The sequence below is a fragment of the Coloeus monedula genome (assembly GCF_965178545.1).
Source record: "Coloeus monedula genome assembly, chromosome: 4".
NCBI classification, from domain to species: Eukaryota; Metazoa; Chordata; class Aves; order Passeriformes; family Corvidae; genus Coloeus; species Coloeus monedula.
Window position 1 is genome coordinate 26,899,377 of NC_138784.1, and position 27,855 is coordinate 26,927,231.

General features: G+C 43.6%; 1 protein-coding gene across 4 annotated transcripts in view; it reads right to left on the minus strand.

Annotated features, from left to right (window-relative positions):
• The window catches only part of TCF20 (transcription factor 20), a 133,736-nt gene that overhangs the window by 43,357 nt on the left and 62,524 nt on the right, over positions 1-27,855 (minus strand). For 2 of the 4 annotated variants that reach the window (XM_082280224.1, XM_082280222.1), the window contains exon 3: positions 1,864-7,491. In XM_082280224.1, coding sequence (XP_082136350.1) covers positions 1,864-7,455 — 5,592 coding nt within the window. In that variant the 5' untranslated portion in view covers positions 7,456-7,491. Of the gene's footprint in view, positions 1-1,863; positions 7,492-26,132; positions 26,284-27,855 lie in introns of those variants that run through there. The other 2 variants (XM_082280225.1, XM_082280223.1) reach the window with 2 other exon arrangements.

Sequence of the window (27,855 nt, forward strand, 5' to 3'; positions counted from 1 at the left end):
GGAGATAAAGAGATATTTTGTACGGTGCCATACGGGCAGATGAAACGGTTAAGAAGAAGAGGAAAAAAATGTTTTACTTGTAAGGAGGAGATGATTGTAACAGTTGGAAGAAAGTGATAAAGGGTAAGCCGAAGCATATTCAATCAGAAAGTCATAAAGATTCCATGCAGAGAAAGAACTAGATGTCAAACAACATGCAAAACCCATATAAAAATGTGGATAACGGGCTGCTATTATTTAACAAGTTTGATTAGAGCCTCTCAACACAGCATGTCTTAGCACAGCTGGGACATAAAAAGGATCACTGGAGGATAACTCAAGTGGTTCAAGAACTTGTAGAGAAGGCATTTGCTGTTGGGAAAACCAGAATCCTACATGGAAGACACACCCTACACACAGTAGAAAGGGAAAATCAGGCTGGAGAGATGCAAATTCAAAATACTGGTGAACTACAAGACAAATGAAAGCATGGCCACATTGCGAGTAGAATCCAAACAGTGGTGGAGAACCTGAAAGAAACCTTGCAATTATCAAGAGATAAGAAATTCAGCAGTTGCATCAGAACAAGAATGCAGGCATGGCTCGATGAAAACCAAATGAAATTAACTGACTATGTTTAATGAGAGACTAGGAACAAGAATGCAAGCCAAATCAAGTTAGGGCAAAGAAGCATGTAATTACTGTCACTGAACAGTTGAGTGAAAATTTAGAACAAGCCAGGAATCAAACTTGAGGAGCAAAAGCTCATGGGGAGGAAACAAGTATGCTGTATGTAACAATACAGAGGAAAGAAGATAAAAACTGGATCCCAACACTGTTTAGAAAAGGAACATCATGAAGGCAACAAGAAAAAGTAGTTCTATGCCTCTCTCATGTCTGACCCAGGACAAAGCCCAATACAAAGTAAGATAACCATAAATAAAGGGATGCAGGATACTGATGATGGCAAGACAAGGCACATAACTGTGGTTTTAAAGCATCAGCTTCTGCCTCAGGAAATCAACAATAGTAAGCGTGTCCATCCTCAACCAGGCAGTTGTGAATGAAGTTTTTCCTTTGTCCCTGCTTTAAGTATACCTCCTTCTTCTCACCCACTGTATACTCGTGCTCTGGAGAGGGTCAACTATCAGTATTGTCTGTGAATATTGAATTCATCAATACTAAACCCACAAATATTTCGTTCAATGCTTACAGACCTCTGTGCAATTCTATGATCTATCCACCTTATTTTGTAAGGACTGTAAATTCTCCTACAGTTGTGTAGTGTGCATTACAGTGGAGAGTAACTCACTGGAAGGGGCCCCTGCTGAAAGCAGAGCCAACTTTGAAGGTAGATCCCACTTCAGATGTAAAGATGCTTAGGGCCTTGCCCAGAACCAAGTTCTGCATCTCCAAAACCAGGGCATTCCACAGCTTTTCTGTCATTTCCCCTCCCTCAATCCAATGTTTGGCTACCCTCACTGAAATTTTTTGCCTAGTTGAACCGGAATTTTCTTTGCTGCAGTTTGTGTCTGCTACCACTTGTCTTTTCACTGTATGACTCCAAGAAGAGCCCTAGAGCTTCTATCTAACAGGATTGAAGAAGGAAGGGAAAAGAGATCATTGCAGTTACGAGAAAGCCTTTGGACATCCAGAACTTTAACTAGGTAATAAGCGCCCAGCTTTTTGATGTCCAAACAATCTTGTCTGATCAGGTGTGGCAGAGATCTAAATGAGGCCGTCAAAAGGACATCACTAGAGATTTACTGAAGATGAAAGACGGTTGTTTAAGAAATGAGAGAAGAACAAGAAAAATCGTATTCCAAACAGCATATATTTGCTAATGAAAGAAAATAATTTTGTATAGCAAGGTTAGGTACTCACCATCTCTCTTGCAATCTCCACAGCTTCCTGCAGCCCATAGAGCCTGCCACAGACCAGGTAGATCCCATTGGCCCAGAGAATACAACCCTCATGGACCCAAAATTCATTGCTGTCAAGAGGTAGTTCAGGAATTTGTAACTCCAGCTCAGTGCCACCTTCTGAAGTGGGCATAGATGGTTTTGAGTCCAAAGGAGTCTTTTCACCACCACTGCCACCATCAGTGGTTGCTTTTTTACAAGAAGCTCCCCTTGAAAGTGACCGAGAAGCTCCGCTACAGTCCTCAGAGCGGTGCCGCCTCTTAAAGCGAGGATGAGCAGCCAGGCTTCTTTGTTCCTTCTGTTCTTGCTGTTCCTCCTCCTCTTCAGTATCTGTCTTGGAACCATTAGAAGCACTTTTGTGCCGTACCTTGACCTTGCTCTGCATTTCTGTGGCCCTCTTTGGAGGTGGGTTCTTGGGCAAGGTAGCTGCATAATCCTGGGGGTAGAAAGGACCAAAGAGGTCACCCATGTTACGATAGCTGGCCCATTTGCCACACAAGCAGCAAACCAGATGCCCCAAGACAGAAGACTCCGTTACTACAGGGCCTTGCAGCATGAAAGTTGAGGTGGGCAGCACTTTGCTCTCCGCATTGCTAGGAGGGGGTGTTGAAGATCTCTGTCCTTTCCGACCCCTCACCAATTTGTTCTGCTCCTCTTCCTCTGCATTTATGATTGTGCACACAGCGCCTAATTCACACTTGTTTACCACATGAATATAAGGGAAAAAGGACTTATTCTTGGAGTCAGTTTTATCTACAGACTGGGTAGCATATTTAAGTTTGATCTCTGGTTCTTGAGGCTCCACGATTGGAGCGGCCCGTCTAGGCTTCCGCTTCCGTGGCTGTGCTGCCGGTTTTCGCCTCTCCCTCCTTTGCCTCTTGGGCTTTGGCTCACCAGCACCCACCCCTTCAGCAGGCTGTGATGGCACTGGTGGGGGAGGCGGGGGCACAGGCAGCTGCTGCTGTTGCTGCTGCTGCTGCTTCTTCTGCTTGTTCACGCTCCCAATTGGTCTCCCCTTTTTCTTTCCAGAGGGGAAATATCCCTTTGGAGGGAAACCATCTGGCTTGGGTGAAATGTTTGTCACATCTCCATCTTTTTCCTCAGACTTTGGATTTGGTTCAGAAATGAACACACTGGAAGGGGAAATTGTTTTTGAGTCAGAAAAGGTGAGAGTTCCAGCTCCACTTACAGATCCATCAGACCTTCCCTGACCACCTGACTTCTGAGAAGGTGGTGGTGCTGCACTGGATCCTGCTCCTTCTTTACCACCACTGGTTGTTTCAGGGACCTCTTTTTTATTTTTATCATCCTCACTGCTTTGCCACTCTTCTGAAGATCTTGGAACAGTTTTTTCACCAGTTGTATCCTGGCTTGCTGTCCCCACTTGATCTGACATCTCTCCTTTTCTCTTCTCAGCCTCTGGTCCATGTCCAGCCACATTTCCTCCTTCAGGTCCACTCTTGAGGGACAGGATGTCATCAAGAGTGACAGTATCTGGACCAGTTTCAGCACTGTTGGTAGAAACACTTCTCCTAATATTGGGAGACGTAATTTTTTGAACAATAGCTTCCAGTTTTAATCCTCGTCCCTTTCTTGGGGGCAATATTTTGGTCTTTGCCGGGCTTGTGAGGGAAACAGCAGGGCAATTCCTATTATCAGGACTTGGCAGGTCCTTGAAGGAATCTCCCTTTGCAACTGACTTGCCAGCATCTTGGCTTTGAGATGAATGGGCATAGGAGTTGTATGTTTTATCGGCTCCTTCTTTTGCTGAAGTCATCAGTCGCCCTTTATCTTCACTGCCACTGTTCTTCATATCATGTGGCTGTCTTTTGGTAGGGATAGGCGAGATGAAAGAACGGACCCTCCTCCTCATAATTAATGGGTTTTGAGGAGACTGGTCTTCCTGGCCAGGGAGCCTAAGCATAGCATTACTAGGCTTGGGCAAATCTGTAGATTCCTCTCGTCGATGCCCATCACTTTCTTGAGGGCAAAACCTTTTTTGGTTGGCTGCTCCAAGAGGGCCGCTGCTTTTGGCAGGAGAAGTTTGCCGAGAGAGGTCCCAACCAGATTCATGATGCTGCAACTTCTGGTTGCCGTGTTTCAGTTCAGTGCATTTGCTCTGAGTACTGTCGCTCCCCATGACACAGCGCCCAGCTTCCTGGCTTCCAGTATCATGATAAGAGCCACCTTGAAGGTACATCATTCCATCCTTGTCATTTTTTAAGGGACTCCTTACTCTTTCCAGAAACTGCTGCTGTCTCGGGCTCTTCCTTGCTCCTTCCTGCCTGTGCTGAGCTGCAGCAATCACACCCTGAGCAGTGCTGCTTGCCCAATCTTTGTATTCTTCTTGCTGTTGCTGGTATATCTGTCTCTTGTAATGATACTGGGAATTCAAACTCTGGTTGGGGTCACCAAAAGCATGAGGCCTAGCATTTGTGTGATATGCTGAAGCCAGAGATGGACCTTCCGAATTCTGAGGGTAGACAGAATGCAAGGAACCCCTGCTAACTCTTTCAGATAGTGTCATGTGTGGGTTCATGTGATGCAGATCTGCCCCTGGGCCTCTGCTTCTGCCTGGTGACATTTTAAGCTTATCAGCAAGATCCTGATATTGAGAGGGTGATTTACCCCTTCCAGTTCTGCCAGGCGCTCGTCTCATTTGTGTCGATCTGCTGTCCTGCTGGGGCATGTAGTCTGGAGCAGCATCGGAGACTGCAGCTCCAGGGCTGGCATTGCCTCGAAAAGATTCATGCTTGATGCCAGCGGGATGACAATGGTCTCCTGTTTTTTTATTATTGAGACTAGCTGAGCTTTTAGACTGTTCAAAATCTTCTTCCTTTATTTGCCCACTGTGAGCTTTCATCTTTGTTTCCATGGATACTAAACCACCAGGGAGTATTACTGACTGGCTCAAGCCGGGGGCAAGACGTTCACTCCTTCCACTTCTGGCCTCAGGACCCATGTGCCCCATGGGGTGAGGGCCAGGATCTCTTACAAGTTGCCTTAATGGAGATATGTCACAGATCACTGATCTCCTCTCTGAGAGCGCCCCCCCCTCATGGGCAGCAGACTGAGACTCCACATCGAACTTTCTAGCAATAGGGTAATCAGCTAAATTTATCTGCTTCATGTCTGGAGCTGCACTGCTAGACTTCCTATCCCAGGGACCCCAGTGAGGCCCTTCCAGGAGGGACCCCATGCTTTTGTTTAAGAGGCCTCTATTGGTCAATTCATTGGTTTGACTAATTAAAACATTTGGCCTCATGGCTCCCTCCAAACTCCCAGCCATCCCAGAATGCTCCTGTGCATTCCTAGAGTATCTTCTGTCTGGATGATGGTGGTACCCCTGTAAAACCTCCTGTAGGAGGCTAGGAAACTTCTCATTACGGCCTTTGCGCTCACTATGCCCAGGGAAATCCCCCTTTTCTTGACCAGAAGGATACTGTGGAAAGCCACCAATATTTCTCTGTATACCAGGTGCTATATTATCCTTGTAGCTGTATCTTAAACTGCCAGGGGACTTGGAAGATTCTGTTCTTGCAGGAAAATTTGGCCCAACAACTGCATGACCAGGCTGGCTGTTCCCCTCCCCATTATGGTTAGTGTTATCGCCACTTTTGCTCCCTTTACTTCCTCCTTGAGTTTCTTGCTGTGTCCCTGCATGCCCAGCTTCTTTTGCTCCACTAGTGCTAGCTGGTGCCTGAGGGGTTGTGGAAGCATCATCTTGGGCAGGTTTATCTTGTCCACCTGACTTTTCTACTCTTCCTGTCATGGCTTCCCGGGAGACAATCACCCCAACTGCCTTTTCATTCACTTTTGGGGCATTTTCCACAGCCACCACAGCTTCCTTCCCATCAGGGGAGGCCACATCTTCTCTAGCTGCAGGACTGCTGCTGAGTTTTGATGGCTCATTCTGAGAGCCTTGTGCTGGTGAGGAGTTGGGCCTCTCTAAATTACCCCCTTTGTAAGTGGTGTCTGAGCTGGTGCTCTGGCCACTTAGCTGTCTCACCCTTTCCCCATGATCCTCTGAACTACTGGAACAGCCACCATCCAGTGACTCTGCCATGGGAGACTTGAGTTGCTCCTCTGCCTGGGAGGAGCCTTCTGAGTTGGTGCAGCTGTCGGCCTTCTTGGAAGAGGATGATCTTTTGGAACTTTTTTTCTGAGGTGCCAAGGCATCCGAGAGCAACATGTGCTGGACTGTATTGGGCAGATTCGCCACTTGAGAACTGAGAGCACTCAGGCTGCTCAGTCCTGGATCTGTGAGCCTTTTTTCCTGCAGCCCTTCCAGTCCAAACCCCTTGAATCCACCTGCATGAGCATTGGGGCTTGGCATCATAGATGGTGTAGGACTAAGCTGAGGCATCATCTGCAGGATTCGGTTTCTAGAACCCATGGACATGTTGCCTTGCCCACACTGGAGATTTTCTCCGCCTGGCATGAGTGGAGAAGGGGTAGAGCTGCAGCTTGGAGACTGAACCACAGATGCAGCAGGAGATGGATTAGAGATTGGACTGAAGTTTTGGTGGAACTGCATTGGTGACCTTACAGGAACTTCAGTCTGGCTGTACTGTCCCACTTGACTTTGAAGAGAGAGTTTGGTGGCAGCATTTGAATACTGCATTACGTGCTGAGGTGGGTGCTGCTGCTGCTGCCCCTGCTGCCCACTTTGGGGCAGCTTAGACTGCTCAAAGCTTTTCATCGGTTGAGTTTGAAAGCTGTAGTTTGACTGGGTCCCATAGGCCTGTGCATTGGAACCCACAGCATGGCCTTCGTACTGCGACCCAGAATTCACATTGTAGCTTCCGTCATAATTCTGTCCTGACTGGCCAAAACGCTGTGGGGAAGGGAAAGAGGAGGAGGAAGATGACGAAGGTGGCTGATAGTGTTGGCTGAACTGACCCACTCGTAACTGGTAGCCTGAAGCAGAGGAAGGCAGGGTGGATGGACGCTGCATTGGCTGCAAGTGTGAGGTGCTAGAAGCAGACTGGCTGGAAGCCTGGGGTAAAGGCTGATGAGATTGATAGATCTGCTGTCTCAGCTGCTGCACCTGCTGCTGCTGGCTAGAAGCCTGCTGCTGATACTGGGCACTCCCTGGAGAAAAAGGACCAGTATAATCCTGTTGATAGTGGGATACACCCCCAAGGGTCGAGTGCTGTGTTTGAAACTGGCCCACATGTCCCTCACTCCCATACTGACTCCCAAAGCTACTCCCTTGAGGGGGCCCATAGCTCTGTACTGGTCCAGAAGGCCTGCGCTGAGGCGGCTGCTGCCCTCCTGACACCACTGGATCTTTGTTGGCAGCCATATAGTAAAACTCTCCTGCTTCTTTCCTGAAACCTTGGTAGCTCTGATGGCCAGAGCTCTCACCAGGCATTGCTGTAGAGGCTCCTGTTGCTCCACGACGTCCACTGCCAGCACCTCCTCCAAAGCTCTGGAACATCTGGGCCTGCTGGCGGGGGCTGAACTCTTCCAGTCGGGATGAAGTGTGCACTTCCTGCGGGTAGCTCTGCTGGTTTCCGTGATAACTACTTTGCTCCCGAAAGGACTGCATGCTGTTCAGCAGCAGAGCGGTAGCTCGAAAGCCCTCCTAAATATGGAGAAAAAGAGAGGGGAAAAAAAGGTATAATATGCTTCCCAGTCACACCAGTACCCTACTCAATTTCCCTGTTTTAACACCAACTAAAATTTAGTATTTCTCTCCTACCTCCTGGTACATCAATGTTTAACCCCTCTTCTTGCAACCTGCCAACCTTCTAGGTAATGCAGGCCAGTAGCCCATCACCAGTTGGAGCGCATTTCCAGCATTAATATTTCCCCACCAGCATTTACTAACCGGCTGTGTTTACGTGCCCCTAAAGAGAGAAGCTTCCAACAATATTTGCAAAGCAAAGGAGAGCAATCCTCACCCTCCAGCTATTCCCTACGGCTAACACTGGGAGTAATCCAAGTATTCTGCTGCCATGTGGAAAGATGTGACAAGAACCCTGCAACTCTTTCAAACCACACTTGGATTTACCACAGGGATGATATCCAAGGTCCATGTTTCACACTGGAAAGATCTCTATTAGCAAACACTCAAGATACAATTGACCAAAGCTCAAACCAAGATAACCCAATGAAAGAATCTATGTGAACGTGTGGAAGAACTGGCACCAGCATACTCAATGCTCAGTTCCTGAGTAATTCCAGTTACACTCCTAGGTGAAAACCAACACAAGACAACACATCGCATTTTCCCGCCCTGCCATCTGCTTTGCTTTACAGGATGGAAAGTTGAAACAAGTTCACTCTATTTGAGCAAAATAGTCTACAACTTCATCCCTTAGGACTTTTATATTACCTTGAATGAAACATAACTGAAAATGTTTGTCAGTCAGAATATATATTTTGGAATACCATGTATGATCATCTACATTCACATAATCAACTCATAAGTAAACAAACTCCAGGAAGGCTCTCCTATGTATTTCAACATATTGTTCAGTATGTGGAATTATGACTCACCCTCAAGGACTGGACTACAGCTGTAAAATTGTTTGGGGACCCTGGCTAGTCCCTCTATAAAAGCCTGACACATTACTAGATGCATTAAGAAAAGTACAATAATGAACAAGTATGTGCATATACACTGCCTTTAAAAACCAAAGCCAAACAAAGAAAAAAACCGAAACCAACCAACCAAAACAAAACCCCCAAATTAGCAGATGACAAAAGCATTCATGTCTGAAACACCTTGTGGTTTTCTCTTCCTGAAAAAAAATATGGATAAAGCCACCTGGAGAGACTCCTTCCTTTGAAAGAATGTTAAGACAATGCTCGCCCTTTTCCAGGAAACAGAACCCCAACTCCTCAGATTGGAGACTTCCTGGAAGAATTGTCTGCATTATGTTTTTATATTTAGCCATGTTTTGTGTTTGCCACATTCAACTGAACCCACTGAAAATTAAATTCTAGCTTTGCACTCAAGTTTTGTTCAAGTAGATCACCAAACTCACAAAAAAACCCCCAGGCACACAAATGAGATGCAGGCAAGATCTGGTATCCTATTCTTTTCCCATCTGCCTCCCAAGGCTATTTTTTTTATTAACATGTATGTTATCTATAGAAGACTCTAACTCTACCACTAGAGTCTTTCATCTGGGTTTCTGCTATCTGTGTATGTGGGCTACAGAACACACAGGCACAAAACCACCCCACAGCACTGCATGTCTCCGCAGCCCCTCTCCTCTAACTCAAAGGCCTCTTTGTGTTGTAACCTTGGTTCATGCAGCTTGACGTACATCATAATATTACTAGAATCAAAAGGGAACTGTCAAATTGTTAATACTTCAAATTCTGTCCCTCTTCTTCTAGGAATTCAACTTTACTGCTGTTCTAATCTTATATTTTAAGTGTCATAAGAGAGATCTGCTGTTCTGCTGAACTTCCCCTTTTTTAGCATTTTAAAGACTACATATATCACACGAATAACACTTCTATGAATGCCACACTGTGCCAATCTGTCCAGTTCAGACTTATTATGGATAAGCCCCTCCTTTTTCTGTATCATTCCTTTTGATGTTTCATCAGTTTGAAGCTCCAGCCCTATTGGGGTAGGACTAAAATTGGGATACCTAAGGCAAGCTGCTTTCTTCCCTTTTTTGTGTGATTTGGCGTTAAGGCAAAAAACATGAGGAGGAAGAAAAGGAAAAAAAAACTTACACAGAAGAAAGTTATCAAGCTAAAGGTAAGAGAACATCTACTCTAACTGGCAGATGTTAAAAGCAGCTTCTCTAGATAAGCAGTTTGGGGCTCTGCAATCAGCAACATTCACGTGCTATGGAGACTGCGTGCACGCCCTGGCTATCACATGCTTGGCATCTATCCTCTTTTCATGAAAGCAACATTTCCATCCTCTCACAGGCTCAGTCTCCCACAGAATCTCAGACTAAATTTTTAAGCACAACTTTACCAAAACTTACTTTGCATAGTCTGGACAAGATCTCAGGAAGCCTCTTCTGCATTACATCATACAAAAACTTTAATCTCTGATGATATTCATTCTCTGTAACCCTACCAATAGGCTTGAAAACTGCTACATTTTCAAGCTAATGTATGCTAACAATGCTGGCAAACATTCTTAAGACTTCTTCACTATTAAAAAAGAATAATTTAAATTATATAATGAATAGAAACAGCACAAGATGCTGTAAAATGCCCTTAAGAACAGAGACACAGTAAAGGTCAACCAAGGCACAAATTCTTATCCTCCATAATCTCATGCAACCATGTAACATTTATTTAGCCCAGAAGTTATATATGCTAACTCAAAACAGGAAGAACATATTTTTCTTCTTCAGTTTTTTATTTTTTTCAATCTTGGAATTTACCCTGACAAACAAATAAGAAGTTTTCATCAGGACAATACTTGCTTTGAGTATCTCACAAGGAGCCTAACTTGAGTAACATAACCAGCAGAACAGCTGCCAAAGAGAAAAAAGGCATTTCATTAATAACAGGCGTAAAAAAAGATAGGACGTGCTCTGACCGATTACATCACTGATAATTTAAGACACACAGCACACTTTCTGTCATTAATATACTAAATACAGAACTATTACAATCACTACTGCAATAGCCTTTCTTAATAGTAACAGCCTAGTAAAGTGCTTATATCTAAGTGCTATGTTCTCAGCAAAACCACTGAGAATAATCCCCTGGACAAGCCTTGTTAATAAAATACATTCAGACAGATAAGGCCTTCAAAGTCTACCCATATCCACATGAAAGAAAGTATTTATTTTATTTATTTTTTACTGGAAGCCTTTAAAGAAAACATTTTCAGCTGGTACATACTCCTCCTCATGCACGAAGCCAAGAGGACAATGCACCAGCTGCCAACTAGAGACTACAACACAATCATACAAACCTCCGTAATGATGGTACACATCCGTAATGCCATCCCCAGCAGAAGGGACAAAGTCCTGCCTCCAAAAATGTGCTCTATTAACAGCCACAAATTACACACATTTACAGTACTTTCCAACACACACAATATGCAAAGCCTTCATCGCTTATTCAAAGGGAAGGTAAGAGTCTGGCACGGCTTTCACTACTCCAGTGTCACACCTACACTCTTGCTACATGTGCACGTAGCTCTCTCAATAAAGCTGCATGACTTTAAAGTATTTATAGCCTGTAGCTGTAGAGCCATCTAAGCATATCCATCTAGACACTGCAGACTACGCTCACTAGGCTAAGCAGTTTCACTCTGCTCCAACACATTCATTTCTACCCCAATAGCCCAGTAATCAAAACTTGCCTTCGACCTGGCAGGAACAAAAGAAGCATATGTATGGCTGATAAAAACAACCTCACTTACATCACTGCACAAAAGTCTTGAATAGAAAGAAGCAATAGGTCCTCTTACCCAAATCTCAGACTTATTTGTGAAACATGTTATTTCAAGCAGTGTATCAATTTACCTTCTTCACATGATCTTATTTTTAAGTATAATGCAGATTTTGTATCTTGTTTAATCGTTTTAAACAGCCTTATAGAACTTTTTTAACATAGGAGTTCCTCAAAATATGAAGCTACTGCATTGTGACCTCACTGTGAGCAAGATCATCTAATGTTAGTCAACAGCATGTAAGCACCTTTCAATGGTTCCTGCATGTATATCAAAGTGCCCCCAACCAGTGCTGATTAACAGAATTCATCAGTACTCCCACACCAAGATTACTCTGTGAAATGATCTTCTGCAATATACCATGCTAGGCTTTCTTTTAAAGCCACATAAATCTTTAAAACTCTTTTTGGTCCTGATTATCAAAGACTGGACAAATAACAGGACAGCTGCCCAGATCTTCCCACGTAACACTGATGCCAACATAGCAGTGCATCACTACAGACAGCTCATAACAAGTGAGCTAAAAACCAAAATACAGTGGGGATATGCCTAATTCTTGATGATAAGCCTACAAAGGAGCAAATGAAGCCACCACCAGTTCATTCAATAGGACATAAGTGAGGTCTTTCCACTTCGTTAAATTTTCTTTAGATTTGGGTTGACTACCGCGATCCATCTGTGCAGAGAAGTCTCAGGCACCAGTCAAATGCAATATATCTTTAGTGCTCTGTCAAAAGCCTCTCACTTCCTAGCATGCTTATCAGGAAAGAAAATACAGTTACAGGCAGGTGACAAACAGTAAGATAATATTTTCCACAGTCCAGAATGTACATAAAAATGTTGGGGGGGGTTATAGAGTGTCCAAAGTTCTGATTAAAACAGACTTACTTCCTAAATGCTGTGCAAGTAACAGATACATAGGTAAGACTGCAGCCATTTCTTGCCACAACTCATACAACATGCAAAAATTACTATTTTTGTCCCCTCCTCATTGTATCTTCTTAAACTAGCAGAGAACACACATAACCAAAACAATCCCAAAAGGCAGAACCTGAGTATGAGCAATTCAGGGGCATATTTTATAAGTAAATAATCCCTGTGCTCAAAATTAAGCCAGATATACTGGAAAAAAGGATTTCCATGTACTGAGTACCATTTCTACTGTTAAGGACAAGTTGCTAACCCTCATTTCTGCAGGTACAGAGTTATTACGTGCACACCTGATCAGTGGCTGGGAATAGACTGACCTTGTTTCAGTTTTGGAGGAACACTGCTGCTTTTAAGAGAAGGCAAATCAGCCACCAATGTCACAAGTAGATGAATTTAAAGATCAAACCCAAGAGTGCATTTAACAAAGTAACAGATATAACTTCTTTCTTCTACATTTGATGCCTTTTTAAAAGAAAAGGGAGAATAAGTAAGACTTGTTTTCAACATTAGGTGTGGTATAGAAATAAACCAAGACAGTCAGCCCTTCAGTCACCACTTAGTCCAAACAGTAACATTCACTGCTCACTTCTTTCAAAGACTTGTGCTTCTGGTATTATTCACCACCACACTTCTAGAGAAAACTACAGTCAGATCTGGCTCTCACCAAGCCATCATGCTATCTATATTCTGTCAAACAAACCTTACTACACCACTCAAAGATGAAACAGGACACAGTTAATTATCACTGAGAGCGCCAGACCCTATGGAAGTAGCTAAACTGAAGTATCTTGTAAAGCATATAAAAAATTAAATTAAGCCCAGAATACTGCATTAATGGAAACTGAATTTTATAATTTTAAAAAATCACAGCATGTCTTAGAAACACCCATATGTAGTGGTTACACATGCTTAAGTATCTATTAATAACACATATTAGCAACACATCTTGCAAATCAGTGGTAATACTGGTCTTGACAAAAAAAACCAAGACACCAAAGCTTAATTTTGTCCTTCCTAGTGAAAACTTTTATCAAAAAATTCCTCAAATGAGCTACAGCTTGGCCAAGTGCATTGTAACTAGCTTCCATCATCTCACAGAGACACTACGCCTTCTTTACCAAAATGTCTGTACAGCTTTTCAGAAAGTCAGTATGTACGAGCTTAAATCCAAACAATTAAGGAAATGGTTCTCACAGAATGGGTGAGGAACAGATGAGCGTGGCAGAAGGAGCACAGTGAGCTTTGTCAGTTGAGAGAGGGGAATGCTCTGGGGATTATTGTGCTAGATAGGATCTACATTCACTTATGTCTCCATATATTTCCTTAAGTGACCACAGAAAAAGCCCAACCACAGTAAGCCTGTGTCAGTGTACCTTCCTATCTCACAGAGGAGATGCAAGCAGACAATATTCAGAGCATTCACCTGCTGTATTAAAATCATGTAAACAAACAACAACAAAGAATAATCAAATTTTGCACGTGGCTATTATTTGGCTGCTGCTTTCTTCCCTCACATCCAAAATATTTTTTAAAAAACCACTTGTATAACACCAAATCAGAAATACACAGACTTTTTTGCATTTGCAAGTTTTTCTTACTAAGTGAGCAAAACTAAAATACCATCTCCAGTTTAGCTTTGCACTTTTAGTGAAGTGTACTGTTAAATTCATATTCCTAAACATGAAGAAAAGAAATTTGACAAGAACAACTTCTGTTGTAAGCCAGTATTTAAGTTGTAGTACTATGAAAACATGTATTTCTAGAAATGTAACTAATGATCAAAGTTCAGCAGAATTTTGGCTGGTTGTATATATTTGATTTTATTATTATGCCATTGGTTCTCAGTCTCAATCAACAGCACAGATGCACTTAAATAGCTTTCAAAAATCTACCAAACTCTTGCTAAAAGTTATCCATCTAAAATTTTGACAGACACAGCTATTTTAATAAGAACTTATGCAAATCAGTCAGCTTTCATTTTATGTCAAAGATTAAAACAACAATTTTGGTTTCACATATAGGGTCAGTCTTCTCTAGCCCAGTTTAAGAGGCCCAGCCTCCTCTATGGTGTTAACACAGCCATTCATGAGCAAGTCAGATCAGGGAACTGATACGGTCGAGAAAATTCTGTGAGAGAGAAAAGCCATTTCTGACCTGACAGATCCATTCACTGTATCATTACACAAACATCTGTACCAGCAAAACGGACACAGCAGGAACTGTTTTAAGTGGCCTGGCTACTGAAGAGCACTTGAAATCAGGAGTTTATATTTAAAAGGCTCTTCATCTTTACACAATAGTCAAACTACCCTCCCTAACATGAAAATGAAAATAACACTGAATCCTCAGCGCATCTTTTTTTTTTCCTCCAAGCTGCAGATCAGCTGACTGCACATCCTAATCCACCTCACTAGTCCTCCAAGAATTCTGGCAACTCGTTACACACCTCTTACTGCAAATTCACCTGTGTCCATACCTCCAATGTCTTCAAGCCATTGATATCTGCTTTGGCAATATAGCAAAATCTGCACACTCACTTCAAGAACAACTTCTGACCTACTCCTTCGTAGACATGCAAGACATGAGGCTCAGCAAAGGCATCACAACTCTCACTAAACCTTCACCTTTCAGTTACAAAACAGTGAAAAGGAGAAGTCAATTATTAATTGCAAGAGGAAAACAGGAAAGTGTGAACAGGGTTGCCAGGTTCTATCTGCCCAAGCTCTCACTTTCTGTGCAAAAATTTATCCAGTATCTAAAATACTCAGAACTATACAGTGGGGAAAAAAACCCCCACCATCCTAACACATTATTTTTAATTAACTTTTATAATTTTTCATACTAAGCAGCAGCCCCAGCCTTGATGACAGGTTGCTAAGATGAATACTTATAAGGGCTATATTACATATTACCAGTAATATGTCTTTCTTTTCTATTCAAAGGAGTCTATACAATTAAATCTTTTTATTCTTTTTTTTTTACAATGCCTGGTGCAATAAGCCTGTAACTAAGACTCCTGGGAACTCCTCAAGGCAAATGAAGTAAATTGACACAAAATCTCTCTCAGTTATGTGCAAGTATTATCACAATACAGGCTATGCACTGTACACAAGAATTATAACCATTGATTAGGATAAAACCATTGTTGAAAATAATACCACCTATTTACATTATAGGCAATAACATTAAAATCAGGTAGAAATATAACCTTGATCTACTTAAACTAACAAATTAAATAACTACTGATAAATTGCAGAAAAGCTGTACTCAAATTTACACCTTCCAAACCTCTTATAGTTTTTGTTCCTCTAAGGTAAGACAAAAAATTTAGCTTTAATGCTTTCAATTTTCACTAGCCAAGGTTATCATTCTTCCTACAAATTCAGCACTTCAGCCCTCTAAATTAACACAGATTTAAAAGGAATTTGAGTGTGGAAGGTATGCAAATACTACTGCTATTGCAGACTTAAAAGAAAACACAGTCAAGGCCATATCATGTTTACTGATAAAAAAAATTAGAGAGCAACCTTATTTTTCCCAAACATAAGAACTGTCTGAATTTCTCTAAAAGTTTTAAAGCACTTGTGAGATTTTCACACTAGAAGAACCACAACTTTTCTTTCCCTGACATTTCTCCTTGTCTCCTACAACCTATGTCCTCTAAAGATCACTGTGCTCGTTTCTCCACACTTCAGATTCCACAGCATCAGCCTCATGTTGAAGCCACAAAGTGAAGCAGACCCATTCTTACAGTAATCTTTGTCTTCTGAGACTAACAGGGAGTGACTAAGACTACAGCCACGCTTACATGGAGACAGGAGAAACAGTTCAGATTAATACAAAATAACTTTATACATTTAAATAATTCAACAAAGAGATTACTTTAGAGGTAAGACTATTTTAAGGAGGTCCTCCCCCTTCCTATCTACCCATCCCCACCCCTGCAGGTTTTCTTTGAAATTTTCAGATTGGACCAGTTTCTTGAACCACCTCATTATGCATCCCCACTGTAGCTCCACTAGCACAACCAACAGAGAGATGAGAGAAGGCAGCACACTGCAGTGTTGGAGCAAACAGCTCAGAACTCCTGAGGTTTATACTTAGCCTTGGCCTAAAGCATTTAAATTGGTTCGCTCTCACCAGCACCCCCACTGAGTCAAAACCTTTCAGAAGCAATCCTTCTATGTCAACTTTATGCATATAAAGTGATTAAACTTCTAACACACCTCAGTTAAAAGTCTGAAAAACCTGTCTTTTAAACTCAAGCCATTGTAACCAAGAAACTCCACACTTCCAAGTTCTGCTGCACAGCCAAAGGCAGGGAATGTCAACAGCAGTCAGACCACACCACAGGCACAAAATTAACTCTAATGAGCATAAACAGTTCAGAGAAATTAACAACCTACAATTAGAGATCTTCTCACAACTGGGGTTTAGAGCTTTCTCCTTCCCCAGAGGATTTCTGTATCACCACAGTGATAGTGTCAGGAGTGTTTGAAGCTGGAAAGCTGATGGACAAAGCTTCTACTGCATGTATTCCATGTCATATCCTAAAGGATATATCCTTAAGGAAGTCAGCGGTTGAAAGCAAACAGGAGGGATGAATCCAAAACCAGAGAAGAAAAAAAGCCTCTGTAAATACCGATTAGTGGAGGATAACAAAGATACTGCACTCAGAACACAATTTTTGGAAATGCTAGAGTCAACATTTTGAAGTAAGACAGAGGGAGCTTAGATGGTCCACCACTCTGAGAATCAGTCCCACCATTCTCTTAAACTTAAGTTCCCGCACTCCTGCAGTCATTCATTTTGTACACCAGGGAGGAGAGAAAAAACAAAACCAGAAGACTCTACTGTTTCTGTCTCCACCTATCTCCCCTCATGAGAAGGCTAAATAAAGACGTACAATTAACATAAACCATATATGATGGATTACATATGACAATTTCATAATGCTAATGTAATCCTACTGTTCTATTACAAGAAAAGAAGGACTAGATCTCTTTTCTCCCCTGCTCTAAAACATCCCAACTTCCCATGAAAAACTGAAGTTTGCTACACCTTGTTTCAGGTAGTAAGATGGCAACTAAATTACTTTCACCTTTAGAGTTGTTGCTGATTTAATTCTTCTGCTAAACCAACTGAGCAAAAGGACCTTACTCCTCAGCTTATTCCAGAAAGGCAACGCACACATAGAGCCAAAATTCCATGAGTAAACACAGACCATCAGAGTCTTTATAAACATTACAGTTCTGTGGATAAGCAAATAAGTTTATTTCCTAAATCCTCTTCCCATCCACTTTCAGGAGCTCCCTAATGCTGCTTCTCACTGAGCTAAGAGATGTGCTTTTGCTGGTGAGTTTGACCCAAGTTTACAGAAGTTTTCTTTTTCTACCAGCTTTGACAGGGTTTTGACTATGCTGCAAGAGTATACATATAATTAACCTCTTCTCCTCCCCTTGCTATTTTCAGCAGCTCTATTATATATACACCCCCCTTTGGTTTTCCACAAGTTCCACCTTTCAAACATAAAACAAGCTGTATTCTTGCAAGGCAAAAAGACAAGGAAACAAACAAAATGAACACATGACAAGTCAAATTTCTATATCCTCATTGCAGGATATCATTCAAATAAAAATGTACTCGATTGAGCAGTTCTCAAGCAAGAACACAGTTTTGTCTCTGATAACCAGAATACGATACCTAATGTAGAAAAAGTGAAAGACACCAAACATAGAAAAGTACACAGAACAAAAGGAAAAAAGGCCAGAATGCAAGAATCCCTGCTCTCCAAAGTGAACATGATATTAGCTGAAGTCAGAACTGTAAAGATGCAGAATACCACACTGCAGCGGACCCCCAGCTCATCACCAAAACCAGTGTCCTACTGCAGCTGGCAAACACATCATTCTGCAGCAGAGTTCTCTTTATGCATTCTCAGAGTAACACAGGATGAGATGTTTCTCCATTAAAATGCAGTGATTTAGATGGAAGGGGGATAAGGACAGCACGGTTCAGTTTTCTCATGCAAAATAAAAAGCATCACTTTGGAGCAATTCTCCATTATGCTCCTGCTACTTCCGCTCTTCCAACAGTACAGAAGAGAATCTGCCACTCACTCAGCAATGCCCTGCAATACAAAGGCAATCTGCTACCTCCTTCTGTAATGATTCTGCCCAACTCATTTAATTTACTGCCTGCTGAGTATCTAGTATTATTACACTTATCAAGACCTATCTAGAAGACCAATTTTATGTAGCAATATGCACAAGGTATGGTCAGGATCAAGAACATCAGAAAATCAGACGTACACATTTCATGCAAAAATGTTGGAGAAGGGAGAGAAACCTCCCCACATGAAGTGAAATAGGGAAAACTTACAGTGGGCAAACCAAAACTTACACAACATGACAGAACACTGTTGAATTCATTCTTTTTTCCCCTGAATGCAAAAGGGAAAGACATGGTTTATAAAGGCCATGGAGTGCCTTTAGCCTGGAAAAGACCTTTAAGACCATCATATCCAACCCCTCTCATAGAACTGTCAAAGCCACCACAAAACCATGTCCTTAACCACAACATCTACACATCTTTTTAAGTCTCTCTAGGGATTGGTGACTCTGCCACTTCGCTGGGGAACCTGTTCACATGTTTGACTTCTTCAGGTAAGAAATATTTCTTAACATTGAATCTAAACCTCCCCTGGCACAACTTGAGGACATCTCCTCCTGTCCTATTGCTTGTTACTTGGGAAAAGAGACTGAGCTCTACCTGGCTACAGCCTCCTTTCATGCAGTGAACAAGACGGTCTTCCCTGAACCTCCTTTTCTCCAGGCTAAACAACCCCAGCTCCCCCAGCTGCACCTCCTAAGATTTGTGCTCCAGACCCTTCACCAGCTCCATTGCCCTTCTCTGGACACACTCCAGCCCCTCCATGTCTTTCTCGTAGTGAGGGGCTCAAAATTGAACACAGGATTCAAGGTGCCTCACAGGTGTACAGGGGCTTGCCACACCGTATCTGATAGGAGTCAGGTTGCCACTGGCCTTCTTGGCCACCTGGACACACGCTGGCTCATGTTCAGCTGCTGTTTACCAGCACCCCCAGGCCCTTTTCCACTGGGCTGCTTTCCAGCCACTCTGCCCCCAGCCCGCAGCTCTGCATGATGCTTTTGTGACCCAAGTGCACTTGGCCTTGTTGAACCTCATAGCACTGGCCTTGGCCCATCAACCCAGTCTGACCAGATCCCTCTGCAGAGCCTTCCTACACTCCACCTGATCAACATTCCTGTCCAACTTGGTCTCATCTGCAAACTGACTGAGGGTGCACTCAATCCTCTCACCAAAATCATCAATAAAGGCATTTAACAGGATTGGCTCCAGCACAGAGCCCTGGGGAACACCACTTGTCTCCAGCCACCAGCTGGATGCAACTCCATTCCTCACCACTCTGAGACTGGCCATTCAGCCAGCTTTCCACCCAGCAAACAGGGCACCCATGTAGGCCATGAGCAGCCAGCTTCTCCAGAAGAATCCTGAGGGAAACACTATCAAAAGCTTTACTAAAGTCCAGCTAGACAACATCCACAGCCCTTCCCTCATTCACTAAGCAGGTTACCTAGTCACAGAAGGAGACCACGTTGATCAAGTAGGACCTGACTTTCCTAAATGCATGCTGACTAGGCCTGGTTGTCCCATACGTGCCACGTGATGGCACTTAAAATCTGTTCCATGATGTTCCTTGGCACAAAGATCAGGCTGACAGGCCTATGATCCCCAGATCCTCCCTCCAGCCCTTCTTGTAGATGGCCATCATGTTTGCCAACTTCCAGTCATCTGGGACCTCCCCAGCTAGCCAAGACTGCTGACGGAAAGCGGTTCAGTGAGCACTTCTGCCAACTCCATCAGTACCCTTGAGTGGATCCTATCTATCGCCACAGACTTGCGTGTGTCTAAGTGGTCTAGCAAATCCCTGAACATTTTCCCTTGGATTACAGGAGCTTCATTCTTCTCCCCATCCTTGTCTTCCAGCTCTGGGGACTGGATACCCAGAGAATAACTGGTTTTACTATTAAAGACTGAGGCAAAAAAAGCATTAAGTGTCTCAACCTTTCCCTCATCATTTGTCACTTGGTTTCCCCCGCATATCCAATAAAGGATTCTCCTTGACCCTCCTTCTGTTGCTAATGCATGTTACAGAAACATTTTTATTGCCTTTCACGGTAGCAGCCAGATTAAGCTCTAGCTGGGTTTTGGCTCTTCTAATTTTCTTTCCGTGTAACCTCACAACATCCTTGTAATCCTCCTGAGTTGACTGCCCCTTAGTTTCAAAGATTGTCTCTTTTAATTTTCCCTAAGCTCCAGCCAAAGTTCTCTGTTCAGACAGACCAGTCTTCTTCCCTGCTGGCTCATCTTTCAGCATATGGTGGCAGCCTGCTCCTGCACTTTTAATATTTCCTTCTTGAAGAATGTCCACCTTCCCGGACTCTTCTGCCCTTCAGGAATGCCTTCCAAGGGATTCTGTCAACCAGGCTCCTCAACATGCCAGAGGCTCTGTGCTCTAGAAGTCTGCGGTGGCAGTTCTGCTGACTCCCCTCCTTACTTCCCCAAGAACTGAAAACTATCATTGCACGATCACTGTGTCCAGGACGACCTCCCACCATCATATCACCCACCAGTCCTTCTCTGTTCACAAACCACAGGTCCACCAGGTGCCTTCCCTAGTTTTCTCCCTCATCATTTGTGTCAGGGGACACACACTCCAGGAACCTCCTAGACTGTTTCTGCCCCGCTGTTTTGTATTTCCAGCAGACAACATAATGTTAATCAGGCAGCATTCACTACATTTATCATATAACCATTTACATGAATTTAAAAAAATCACACATAGCATTCCCACTATTCCATAACATCCAGAAAACACTTGAACAAATCAAATCTCATGGAAACTCAAGTGTATCCAGGCATCTGACCAAAGGTAACAGCAAACTGCAGATAGTGAATCGAAGGCTGGTTAACAACATTTCATTATGGTGTATGAAGGTTTATTCCTATTTTGGCAAGTATGACAGCACATATTTTTCTTTCAGCTAATAAGTTTCAGGTATGTTTTTCAGTCATTACTGATGCCGTACATAGACACAAGCCATTCAGTCAGCTTTGCTAATACCAAGTCTTTAGATCAGTTAAAACTTATTAACAAGATACTTTGCAGCACATAATTTTACAGGGAAAGTGATCTGAACAATTCTTCCAATAAATTGTACTAAAGCTTCCAGCATAGTAGCTCCCTATACAATTTCTAGCTAAGAACTGAGGTCTTATCAGAGCTCATCAGGGGGTTCTATTTAGGATTTGCAATTTACCAGCAATTAGATGACTGAGTTCATACTAGTAAAATACTACAAAATAAATCATCATATTCCAGCACAGAACATGCAATGAATTCCATACACACTATTGGTATGAACATAAGCAAGTTTTTCTTGCAATGAAGAGGTAGGGGGGAAAAAAAGTCATTTTCCTAGCTTTTTTGTTATTTGTTGCATCACAATTCAGGCAAGAAATAATGGGCTTCCCAAATGGAGAACAGGTCAAATCTCAAGGGACTCAAGCCAGGGCTCCCTGACAAAGAACCTGGTAACACTTTTTCCCCTCTTCCAATATCATCACAGGTTACAAACAGCGTGGTAAAAGAGAAGCACAAAAAGCACTGGAAAAACACAAGCATATTCACTGTCACCAGACTGAGCTGACAAGAGGATGCTTGTGTTTTTGGCTACCACTGCTTAGCTCCATTCTTCAGGAATCACTGTGAGAGGCAAGAGTCTTACTGCAAGGTAAGAGGCACGAGTCTTATGGCAAGATCACTGCTCTGTTGTATCCAAAACTGGAACTTTGACTGCTCGTGCTGTTGTTCATGAAGGCAGCAAGAAAAAGTTCAAGAGTTGGTAAAATGCAATTCTACATTTTTTTTGTCTTCAAAGGCAAACAGGCAGCAAATCACAGACTCTAGAATACCCAGAGCAGATGTTCTCCTCCAACATGGCTAAACAGAATCCACTTTTGATTACATGTCAGCCTTGACTTTTGAGTCTTTGGGTCTGGCTTTTTATTTTGTCCTTTTCTTTCTTTAAAATGAAAGGAAGCCCGTGTACATGCCTAATGAAGAACACCACAGGCTTTTCCAAGTGACCCCAAACCAACCAATATGTACCTTAGTGGCAAGCAGCAGTGGAAAGGCTCAGCTGAAGCAATCAAAGAGCGGCGTAGCCAGACACCAGTGTGACACAGATGCGCCAGCAGTGCTGTACATGACTGTAAGACATCTTCCCATTTTTCCATTTCAGCCAGGACTGAAGTCTAGTCAAGAACTGTCAGGAAGGGGACCCAAGTTGTAAGAATAACTAAACTACTTTTTTTTTTTTTTTATGTAAGAAAAGTTTGCTAGGAACAGAATTGAACATCAGGATCCCACTACAGGAACAGCCTCTCCTGCATGATTTTAGAGAAGTATACGCCTCTGCTTACACTATGTGTTCTCTATCAGCAACACTAAATGCTTTTTTACAATAAAATTCTATATCGCGTATCAACGCTACTAGAAGTGAGTATAAACACTTAAGACTGCCTTTATTTTTTGATTTTAGAAGTCCAAAAACTAAAAAGTCATTTTAAAAGAGATCTCACCAAAAGCAGTCAATAAAAACTATCTTTTGCTATCGAACTGCAGTATTAATTTTTTGAATAGGAAGAGTTGGTTGGTCTCAGTCCAGTCTCCATCAACAAATCAGTCAGCTGGCTCTTCAGAAACTGCCATCCATAATCTTTCCCATTTCAGAGGCCAACCACAGGATTAAGTAACACAAATTCTCACACAACCAGTTAAAGTACACTCTGAAGCCTGAGATGCCAGCACTGCCAAAAAACTTTACTAATCTTTGTAACTTATAAGAACTCAGGTTCCCAAAACATGACTCTAACACCTTTCATAACTATAAAACCTAACTGAACAAGGTATGAAAAAATAAACACATGCTTTAATTAAAAAGCTATCCCACCCAAAAAGAAATCTGGAATACCCTGTGTCAAAAGGCAAGATATACATAAGCCAGATATAAACTCTTAAATACCCTTATCTCAAATTATAGAGAAGCCAAGGAAGCAGCACGAAATTATTCAAGTTTATTACATATTATGCCCCCACTCCAGACAGCAGCATGCCAAGCTGGTGCAATAGCAACAGGACATGTGCACTGTAACTCTTACAAAGGGACCCTTCCAAAAGCGGCCTTACTGCCATTTTGCTGTGCCTCCTGGGTGGTTTAGTTAAACATGGCCTAAAAAGGGAGAAAGGGAGTATAAAATGATTTTCTTTTTAACACTGTTCTAAGAGCCCAAAAGGTTGTCTTTACACACATTTCCACAACAGGAAGTGGGAGAGGGAAAACAACCCAAAATCCTACACATTTCACTCTTTGTCCTACAGACTTTTTACATGTATTCATCATAGACAGAACCATACTAAGAACATGTTTCCTTTTACTGCTTTAAGTCTATAAGTTTAATCTGAGTATCCTTTAAAATGTAGCAAACAGGTTAATAACACCCTATTTCTTCAGCTGAAGATTAAGGAAGCTTCTTCTGACAATAAAAAGAAGTCTCCTTTACAACTAAGACACAAATAAGTTCTCTTTCATTTAAATAACCTTCACTACTTATTTATGCATTATAGGAACAGATTTACTCCTTTAATAAAAATTCACTTCAAATTATTTTTATGAAGCATTAATAACAAAGAAAACGAACAACAACACAATCAAAATTCCTGATCTCCTATCAAAGTCACTAACAATGAAGCTGCTCCTACTGCTTTCTTATAGAAAACCATGATTAACCTGCCCCAGGCTGCAAAGGTATATGAAAGTATACATTTCAGCAAAAATCCACATTTCATCAATCCCAAAACCTCTGAAAACTGACTTATGGGTCAAAATCCAAACTGTGTCAAAACCCACACAACTCTATTAGAAAGGATGCTATCCGACTTTAAGTAGTCTGAAGAATACCAAGCCAGCAAAAAGGTCCAAAAACTTCCTCCTAGACATTTAAACCGAATAATACAAAATCTAAAAGCTATCCCAAAACAACAAGATTTAAAAGAGCAGAATAGAAAAGGAGTATTTTTAATATAAAAGGCGTTGTCATACTTTCACTCAAACGGCATAGGAACTTGCTTGTTAACCAGAATACACAATATGCATTTAATGTACCACCAATTCACAGAAATGAGGAATGACTATCTTCCTCTCCTTGTAGCATTAACAAAGTTTAAGAGACAGATGACTGAGCTAATAAATATCTTTTCCCTTTTTTAATAGGAATTCTCTCTGCAGTATACTAATGCAACTGAGTTTTTAAATGCCAATGGAACCTAATATTAAGATTAAATAATACAGTTTCAAACAACTCAAAGTGAACTATCATGGAACCCTATTCAAAGATGTGGATTTAAGGAAAAAAAATTAAACAAACCAAAAGCATTTCAGCCAAATGAAAACTCAAATAACAGTACTATAAATTACTTATCACATACACTTAACCAAATGCACTTGGTTATGTAATACGTATCGATAAGCCTCAAAAAACAAGCTTATCTGACAAAAAAAAGAAGTCTAGAAAATGTGTAAAAGAAATCAGCTCTTCTTGAACTGAGTTCAGCCAATGTGCTACAAACCTAACCCAGAAGCTGCTGCATCTCCATCCAGTCACTTTACTGTTCTAAAAATCTGAGTAGAGGTGATCTAACAGCTCCATGCACATCTACTGGTCAGGAAGCATGCTAAAAATCATACTCTCCAAAGAATTACCCATGCATACAGCAACAGATGGCAACAAGTGACACAGACATGAATAGGTTTCAAAATGCTAACCTAAACACAGAAAGCTCTGAAACTCAATCCCCTCACAGTTGTACCTCTTATTTTTCATTTGTTTTCAAAGGAGGACTTTAAAAAGTTTGAACGGTACAGAAAACAATGTTGCAATTTAATCAAACTGCCTGCCCTTTTAATGAACGAAAAGACAGTATACACAAGAAATAAAGGATTCTGGTGCTGCCAAATCTACCTACAGAGACAATCACTTGTTGATACACACAAATGTGCTCTTATTTTCAGGTTAATAACAGAGCCCCAATACCATTAGGCAGTTCTGATACATAGGTTAGAACACTTATGTTACATAACTTTCTCTTATTCCTTCCCTCAAGGCAGGAAAAAAATAACTTCCAACTGCAGCCCTAAACACAACTTCCAGCAAGGTAAGCACCATGAACAAAAGACAAACTGATCCTCACAGCAGCCCAAACACATTATATCCTGATTATCTCTGCAGACAAGCAAAGGCTACGCTGAGCCTCCAAAAAGCAGAGAGGCACTACAAACCTCAAGTATTCCCAGCACAGCCCGTCCACCTACTACAATTTGAGCACAGGGTGCATCCATCTTCTCCAACAGTTTTAGTCGTTTATATCTTCAACGAGAACACCAATCCCTACAAAAACTTCACAATTTTTGCAAAAAAAATTCTTCCGGGACAGGAAAACAGGTGGGCACCCCCATCACGCAGGATGAGGGCCTCTTTGAACACACGTAAACAAACACTTTTTTTTCTTTAAAGAAAAAAAAAAAAAAAGAGGGGGGGGGAGGTGAGGGGAGAAGGTTAAACTTCCCAGGAGCCCTTTCACAAGGCCCCCTCATACCCAGCGCCCGCCCTCCAACTCACGGATGAGACCCTCACATCCCCTCCCACACGTCCAGGCGACCTCGGCTTCCCCCGCCAGGACTCGCACTCCCTCCCCAGGCCTCCCACACACCGACAGAGCCCGGGCGAGCGCAACCGCCCCTTACCTGAGACCGACCCCCCTCCCCCCCCCCCCCCCCGCCGCCGTGCCCGGCGCCCTCCGCCGCGGCGGGCGGGGCGCGGGCGGCTCAGCAGCCGGGGCGGCGGGGCCGGGGGGCGGGCGGGGGCGCGGGGGCGTCCGGTTCCATCCTCCTCCCCTCACTCACACCTCACACACACACACAGGAAATAACACGGGGTCACCTGACCCCCGGCAGCCAATGGCGGCGGGCGGTAGTGGAGCCAGCGCGCCCGCCAGCGGGAACGGCGGCGCGAGGCGGCGGGTCCCGGCCGGGCGAGGGAGGGATGGATGGAGGGGAGGGGGAGCGGCGCGTGCGCGCGCGCCCCCGTGTGCAGGGACGTGCCTCCGCGCGCGCGCACGCGGACGGGTGGGGGCGCGTGAGGGAGCCACCGCCCCTCCCACCACCACGCGCCCGCTTAAAGGAGCCGCGCGCCGCACCCCCCCCCCCCACGCCCGCTCCATCCCGCGCTCTCGGAGCACGTGGGTGAGGCGCGCCCGCTGCGCGTGCCACACAACCCCGCCCCTGAGGGGGGCACCGGGACCCCCGGAGGGGCGCCGGGCCCCCCTCCGCCCCTCCGGGGAGGCACCGGGGCAGCTCACATTTCCCTCTCCTTGTAAATCAATACCGCCCCTCTCCACCCGTCCCCCCCCCTTTTCCCCCCTTCTCCCCCCCCCCCCCCCCCCCAAGTCATTTTAAGAACCGGCTTTGCTCCGTTTGGCCACTTGTCCCCGCCCGGCCTCCCCGCCAGGCAAGGTGCGGACACCGACGGCCGAGCCCTGACAGGGCCGGGATGCCCCTCCACCGGCCGGAGCTCTGGAGCACACCTCGAGACGGCAGTCGGGCCGTAGGCCGGGGCTGGGCGGGCCCCGAATCGGAGGTGCCTCAGCGGAGGCGCGGGGAGCTCAGGAAACAACATGGAGGCGGCGGTGCCCAGGCTCTCGTGCCCCCGCAGCCCCCGCCCGGCGGGATCAGCACCGGCCATGCCCGGGATCTCCTGTCCCCGCAGCCCGCCTGCCCGCCTGCCCAGAGCCGCTCGGGCCCTCAGAAGTGGCACTGCCAGCTCTCCGAGTCCCCACTGGCCTCGCATTTGGGAGTCCGGTGTGTCTAGTTGCACTTCTGTGCTGCAGAGACAATTAAGCTTTTTTCAGATTATTCGCTAGTTTTTGGGTTTGAGAGCGAGAGGGCAAGGAGACTGGTGCAGGGGGCAGCTGTAGAGCAGGCATGCAGTGCCTGTCAAATCATCACCACCTTCATTTAAGCCCGTATGCCAGCAAAGGAAGCTCTATATGACATTACAGTTTCCTCCATCTGCCACTCAGAACACTTCACGTGAAAACGCAGTAGGGCTGGCAGTCTGCAAAGCTCTTAAGTGCTGGGCAGAGAAAGCTCAAGCATCATTTAAAACTTGCTTTGCCAGGAACTTTACTGAGCAGATATGACACTTTCAATAACTGCCCTGTTTCCCAAGCTTTGTTTCACAGATCCTCAGCAAGCTGTATTCCAAAAGAAGGCCTCTGCTCAGAGCTCATCCAAAAGGCAATGAACTGCTGAGAAGGACTGTGTTGCAAGCACAGCCAGTTGACAACTTCACTGATGGCTCCTCCACAGGTGACTTGCTTTTTATGAAAAATAAATACAAACCACCACATCTCATACCGTGCATTATCTGTCAAAAATAATTTGGAGGCTGGCTGAAATTCCATCTAGA